The following is a 7,558-nucleotide window of genomic DNA, read 5'->3' as shown; positions in this document are numbered from 1 at the left end:
TGAAAGCTTAGCATCACAAGATAACAGTATTCATGATGAATTTAAAGTTTTGGACCATTTCCTTGAGCTAACCGTGGCTATAGCCTAGTATTTTAGTATATATACATACATACCATATATTTATATCTGTGTGTGTTTATATATATGAGCAGCCATGACAGAAATGAATTTTTAAAGTCATGTAAACATTGAAAGGTATTCTTTGGTGTTTCATAATCCTTAGCTTGGTCCAAGGGTAGACAGAAAGGCTTTTTTTGAGAAATGTCATCTGAACTAGTCTTAACAAAAATTCTCTATTTTAACATTGCTAAAGAACTATAAAAATAATCAGTTTCTAGGGGGGCTGGCCCTGTGGCTGAGTGGTTAAGTTGGCACGCTCCACTGCGGCGGCCCAGAGTTTCGCCAGTTCGAATCCTGGGTACGGACATGGCACTACTCATCAGGCCATGCTGAGGTGGCATCCCACATGCCACAACTAGGAGGACCCACAACTAAAAATCCACAACTATGTACTAGGGGGCTTTGGGAGAAAAAGGAAAAATAAAATCTTTAAAAAAAAAAAATAATGAGTTTCTAAAGGAAGCTGGATATGAGTCATTTAAAATTTATAAGCAAGGGACGGAGATATAGAAATGCCTTAAAATAATGGAAGCATATTTCTAACATGTTTAAAACAAGTATTTGTTATTTTAAGAGTGGATGGAAATCACATTACTGACCTGCAGGGCAGAATCGCTGCTCGGGCCCATCATATATTGAGAGATTTCTGTTTACAGGTATACTGTCATCCTTTAAGGTTAAATGTGCTGGCTGGTCATGTTCATGATTAGTACCACTCAGAGCCACAGATGACAAAAGGTCAAAGCTGATCTGTCCATCGGGTTTTGGATACTCAATAGGTGTGCAATCCTTGGCTGGTTTGAGCTGATCAGAGTCAGACCCTTCAAAAGTTTTGAAGATTCTTAATTAAAATATAATACTAGCTTTAGTTTCTTAAACATTTTTCTAAAAACTTAGAAATATACCAAAGAAATAAGACCTGAGCCCTCTTAAAATAACAATATGCTGCTCTCTTAAAGATACTGAATTTATCATTTCTCTAAAAAGGTTTAAAACAAAGTAAAAAAGTTCACTTTCTCCACGAATTAATGAATTCCATTCATGAATTTTTAATGATTATAACATTCATATTATCAAATGTGTTTGGATTACCTTTATGTTTTAGAGTCCATGGCTCCATTCCTCTAAATATCCAGTAAAAAATTCCAGTGTAAATCATCCCTCCATACACACCCAGTATCCCATGGCAGGATGGTCTTATATTTCTAACAGTGTACAGCTCTTTCCACACCCAGGATTTCTTCAAATTGTCCTCATACTCAGTTACATGGAGTCCTTTTATTAAAAACATGAGATGTTAAGTATGAAATTGCCTCAAGGAGTATAAAATACTTTATCATCAAGGTATTTTGCTCCTGAAATATCTGATGAGTGAATCTTAGGTAATTTAAAAAAAAAAAGTCGTCATATAAGACCACACTGAAGAATCTTTCATGAATAAATGTTGGCATCTTCCAAAAAGATAACCACTTGATATATGTTGTTAACAGGCAATAAGGCATTTGATTTCTTATACAGGTAGCACGGAAAATTAGTTTCAAAATTCAGTGAAACTGAAAGGGAAGTTTAAGATAAAAAGTTGATGCTATCTATAAAAGTGAAAATTTTTATAATTGATCAATGAAACACTTCATCTGTTCGAGTTGAGTTGTGTCCCCCTAAAAAGATGTTTTGAAGTCCTAATCCCCAGTATCTCAGAATGGTTCAGAATAAGGTCACTGCAGATGTAATTAGTTAAGATGAGGTCATACTGGAGTAGACTGGGTCCTTAATCTAATGACTGGTGTCCCTATGAGACAGAAAACAACCAGGTGAAGACGGAGGCAGAGATTGGAGTTATTCTGCTACAAGCCAAGGGAATGCCTGGGTCTATCAGAAGCTGGGAGAGGCAAGAAAGGATGCACCCCTAGAGACTTCAGAGAGAGGATGGTCCTGCCAACACCTTGACTTTGAACTGCTAGCCTGCAGAAGTGAGAGTAAATTTCTGTGGTACTTTGTTGTGGCAGCCTAGGGAATTATAACAAGACCTAAAACTTGGTGCATGCATTTAATATTTAATGGGACAACGTGGTTCTTCTTAACTTTCTTGAATGCCACACTGACTACTATTTCCGGTCATTGTTTCCTGTTCTGGCTCCACTTCCCTTTCCTGCAGTCTTTAACCCTCAATCTAGTCTTTGGTGATCTACTAGCTCCAGTGTTATTTGTATGGTACTGTGTGTACAAGATACAGTGAAAGTATGGCTGGTGGTCCAACAAGGAAAGATGCTTGGCAAGAAAATTTGAAAAAACGTTCTGCCACTCAACTATTATATACCATCTTGCCCATTCTGTCCTACCTGAAGTATCCTTTTGCCTTTTCTATGTTCTGCCTTATCTTCCTCTCTTATACCCAATGCCTCCATTTCTACAACAACATTTGAAGGCATCATCAGGTTGCATACTTCTAACTGGAGGAATATTTGTTATCTGGGATTCCAAGGAACAAGGCTTATTTAGCAAATATCTACTGAGTTACTATAACGTGCCAAGTGTTTGGGATGTGTAGTGAACCTAAAGTCCCTGCTGTCGTGGAGTTTTCTATCCAAGAAACAAAGACAAAGTTGATAAGTAAATTATACAGTGTGCCAAAATGTGGAATATACTATGGAAAAAAAAAGTGCGTGGGTGGGGGGTGTCGGTTAGGAGTGCTCTGTGTGTGCGTGTTGCAAAATAACTGATATGGTCAAGGGAAGACCACTGTGAGGAAGTGATACTTAAGCAAAGGTGAAGGGAGCAAAGGAGTCGGGCATGAGCAAGGACCATGAGATGGGAACACACCTGGCATGTTCCAGAAGCAGTGAAGCAGCCAGTGTGGCTAAAATGGAGAGTAAAAAGAGATGAAGTGGAGGGGTGAGGGAACTTTGGCTTTCGAGAGTCACTAGAGGGTCTTTGTAGATTAAGGGTTTACTGAGGTGTAGTGCTAGCTGTCCCTCTCCAGGAGAAGGGTCAGATATATGCCTGTGCTTGCAAAGCCTGCTAAGGAACAGGTGCTGCTGGATTCTGCGTTCTGCAAAGCTAGTCTGTTTTCAGGCTGAAGATACTACAGTACTTGTGAGGTATCTTAGCATGTTTGTTACATGTATGCAACATACATGCAGCACTGTCAAACTTGAAATCATTTCTAAGTAGGTGGGACACCACTGGTATTCTACTTTTGATGTGAATAAAACAGAACATTGCTATAAAAATCTATTATTGACAGTAGGGTCATGTAGTTTTCTTTGCACAGCACACATCTTAATGCTTTGTGTAAAGGGACAGATATACTCTCTTGCTCTCCTTTTTTTTTTGGTGAGGAAGATTGGCCCTGAGCTAACATCCGTTGCCAATCCTCCTCATTTTGCTTGAGGAAGATTGATGCTGAGCTAACATCTGTGCTGATCTTCCTCTGTTTTACGTGGGATGCTGCCACAGTGCAGCTTGACTAGCAGGGCTAGGTCTGTGTCTGGGATCAACCTGTGAACCTTGGGCTGCCAAAGGGGAACATGTGAACTTAACCACTCCACCACCAGGGAAGCTCCAATATATATCTTTTAATGTCAGTTGAAATATACATAAAAAAGACCTGAAGATTTTTAATTGTATTTATCATCCTCTATCTATATACTGAGTATGGGCTTCTTTTTTTAATGTCTCAAGAATAACCTGACAATTTTCTATACTTTAAATAGGAAGTTCTTACCTGTTGTCTTTGATTGGAGGTTTTCACTAGTTAGTTGATTGAAAATAGATTCTGCTGCCAAAATTCCACTTTTCATTGCTGTGTGGGTACCTTTGATCTTGGGAACATTCATGAAACCAGGGCTACAACCAATTAGTAAACCGCCAGGAAAGGTGAGTTTTGGTATAGACTGAAGAAAAAAACATTCAGAGTGCATTTGTTAGCTCAAATTAAACAAGCAAAACTGAATACTCCAAATTATAGCTTCTTAAAAATCTTCTAAAGCTACAGGGGAAAATTGAAAAAAACAAAACATGAATATGGTAAGGAAAAATCAGATCAAGGTCAGTTTTTCTCCCCCTCCCCTAAGAATGAGGATTAGGACTATTACTATTTTTTATTAAGACTTTTCTTCTCCCTCCCCATAACTGACCTACAAGAGACAGATTTAAGACCGGAGTGTTAACATATTTGAATAAAATTTATTTATACATATCCATTTATAGTTAAAAATATTCTCTAAACCTGAACAACTATTATCTGAATTGTGATCTGCTTTTACATGCATTCTGGGTAACACAGGATTTACAAAGGATGTTCTCTCAATTCTATACACTTTTTATTTTACTTGGACATCTAGGGATGGAAACCTAGGTTCTAATCACGGCATCACTACTATTAGCTATTACCTTAAATAATATATTTTAATTAACTTAAGAATAAGTTGAATTTCCAAGATAAACTTTAAGACAGTTGTATGGGCCTCAGCATACATTTCTGATGAAAAACGTGATAAAGGGTGGTGATATTTTTCAGTTTAGCCAATAAAAGCCTATATATACCCCACAAGGTAGCAGCTGAACTATATAGATTGTCTGCATGGGAAAATGTACTCTATTCTATATTTTTTGAAAAGGAAAGAAGAGAAAGCCAGTGCAGAGTTGTTCTTTCCTCCTTCTGTATTTTTTCTTCTTTAAGTGCTTCCTAAAGTATGTCATGGGCCTTTGCTGAGAAAGTGGGGGGTGGTATGAGTTTGGCTGATGGTTCTGAGAGGGCCTCTGAGAAGAGCGGGTTAACAGGGAAACTACAGCTATCAGCTGCGAGAGACGTGATCTGGTGTGTTTTTAAGTTCCAGGAGGATCTTTGTGTGGGATGTGATACTGGCAGCTGGGCGTCTTGTTAAGGAACTTGGAACCAAGGAAAAGTTGCACTGAGAAATGTTGTACTCTGGGACATTCATTAAACTAGGGCTACAAATAACTGGAAACTCATTAGGAAAGGTGAGTTTTGGTATAGACTGAAGAGAGAAACAAAGTCATGTAGTATTTGTTAGCTCAAAAAAAAGAAAATGGAAATGTTCAAAATTATTGCCTCTTAAGGTTGTCAAAAACTTACTGGAAATAAATTTCCAAATCTTTGACTAATTAAATCAGAAAATTTAGGTAAAAAGTGTGTGTGTGTGGTTATCTCTTCCTGCCAATCTGCAAATCCTGAGATGCTGAAGCACACAAAGCAGATGTTTCAAAATACAAATCTGTGTGTACTACTGAGTATACTGAAACCTTTGTGTTAGAAATTAAAAAGAGCAGAATTAGACTGACAGCAGGTATTACAAACATTAAGCCCATTAAGGAGTTTAATGGGCTTGAACATAGTTGTGCAATGCAACAAATTTTTGTTGCAAATGAATTACTACTCTAGAAACAAAAACAACTTAATGAGAAGTAATCCCATCACAACAGAACTTAGGGACAGTGTTATTTTAAGGTTCCAGTGACTATTTTTATAATTTAGCTATAATTTTACTTGACTTTATGAATTACTGTTACAGTAATAAAGCATTTAGAACTTCACTTTAAAGGTTAAGTCAATTACCCCCCTCAATTTTTCTATTATCGGTTCTTTTTACCATAGATTTTATTTAAAAAAAAGATAAGCAATTTCTAAAATAGTTCTAGATTCCTAGAATATTAGAGACAGAAGGGACCACCTTTATTTTACAGATGATCCCTTAAGGCAAGAGAAGTTGAGTAACTTGCTGCAAATCATTTGGGAGAAGGTTTAGAGCTCATTTTTAGATCATCCTACCTGTCTGATACTATTTCCATAACAGTACCAACAGCTTTTATCATAGTTAGCTATCTAGGTCTTATTTCTTTGTTTAATTAGTATATACTGAACATATTATCCGCATTTGATAAGATTTATTTTGAACATATACTAAAGTAGGACAATTAAAGGCATGGATGTTACTGGGTAGTTGGGATGAATTAATTATCTTTGCTGAAAACTAAATTTGCCTTTGAGTTTCCTGGCAGCTACGGAATAAAGGGAAATATATTTTGGATCACATAGATTTTATTTTCTGATTAAAAACAAACCAACAAACAAAAAAAAGCTGATGAATTTATCTTTAGAGATCAATATATTCTTAAAACTAAACTCATGGTATAATTTATTTAGCTATTATGTGACATAGATTTATAAACACTAGGTGCTTTGCTTAATTCTTCAGCTTTTCTTCCTATGGGTTAATTTTCTAATCTTTATCTAAATTTGTTACATTGTATTTTCAATGCTGAATTTATAACACAGAACTAAAGAATAAAACAGTTGGAAGAGTTACCTGAAGGCCACCTTCATTGAGAGCTCTGGCTCCATATGCAATCCTTTTTCCACCTTCCAATGTTGGCTGAATGCTGGGATGGTGTTTCCACCTCTGGAACTCTCTAAATGGACTTAGGTATGGATTTTGATAGTCTAGACCAACCTTAAAATTTTTATATTTAAATTTGATATATTTATGCAATTAGACATTTTTATTTCAAATTAAATCAAACTAAAATGTGAGCAATATTTATCAGAAAACATGTACTCAAAAGTATTTGGATAAATATATGCAGTAACCCAAATTTAAATAAATAACTGAATAAAATCTGTTTGAAAAAGAAAGGGTAAGCAAAAAGATACCATGTGTTTATAATTGGCAAAACTTTAAAAATTTAGAATATATTAACAAACCATTGTGGTTTGTAAATAGAAGTCCAAATTAAAAAATATTTGTAGGTAAGCATCTCACATTATGTTTCTACAAAAGGACTTGTAATTATTTATTATTCATTTATCAATACCAACTCTAAATATAAACTAATCTACATGCTGTACTACTGAGGCAAAAATGAAGAAACAGGATGTAATCGCACTTTGAGAAAAAGAGGGTTAGAGAAATACAGAAGATGACACTTTATGAGGCATTATCCCAGTGCTGAAAGTAATACCCAAACCTTTTTTGCTTTGAGAAGATTAAGTTACTGGTGTAACTACACAAAGGTGATGCACGGAACACTTGGCTGGATGTCATAACACACCAGTGATGCAAACACTTAACAATGTGTCATACACAAGTCTAATCATGACACTAAACCATAAAGCTGCCACCACTGCAAAGTGCAGAAACTCATGTTATTTTTCCATTCCTTCTAATGTTCGAGACGTAATTTACTGCAAAGATGCAGGTGGCCAAAAAAGGAGAAAATGTTTCATGTTTTTTAAAAGTTATACATTCAAACCCAGTGCTGATTTTATTTTCAGCAGAAGCATGCCATAGCAGAAGTGGGTTTTAAAGTCAGACAGGTTCAGGCATGAATCCTGCCTCCATTGTTTAATGTGTATATGTGGTAAAGCTTAACTTGTTTGGACTTCAGTTTTCCCATCAGTAAAATAAGGATACCCCTA

General features: G+C 36.0%; 1 protein-coding gene across 3 annotated transcripts in view; it reads right to left on the bottom strand.

The window, feature by feature from the left end:
* Positions 1 to 7,558, bottom strand: part of ETFDH (electron transfer flavoprotein dehydrogenase) — a 33,045-nt gene that overhangs the window by 2,588 nt on the left and 22,899 nt on the right. For all 3 annotated transcript variants that reach the window (XM_044767042.2, XM_014829673.3, XM_070504988.1), the window contains exons 9-12: positions 6,450 to 6,593; positions 3,845 to 4,013; positions 1,213 to 1,395; positions 720 to 941 (exon numbers count right to left, since the gene is read on the bottom strand). In XM_044767042.2, the coding sequence (XP_044622977.1) occupies positions 720 to 941; positions 1,213 to 1,395; positions 3,845 to 4,013; positions 6,450 to 6,593 (718 nt within the window). The remainder of the gene's footprint in view (positions 1 to 719; positions 942 to 1,212; positions 1,396 to 3,844; positions 4,014 to 6,449; positions 6,594 to 7,558) is intronic.

This window comes from Equus asinus, chromosome 3 (genome assembly GCF_041296235.1).
Source record: "Equus asinus isolate D_3611 breed Donkey chromosome 3, EquAss-T2T_v2, whole genome shotgun sequence".
Classification (NCBI taxonomy): domain Eukaryota; kingdom Metazoa; phylum Chordata; class Mammalia; order Perissodactyla; family Equidae; genus Equus; species Equus asinus.
The sequence above is the reverse complement of the archived record's forward strand: the minus strand, read 5'-3'. Positions and strand labels throughout refer to the sequence as shown.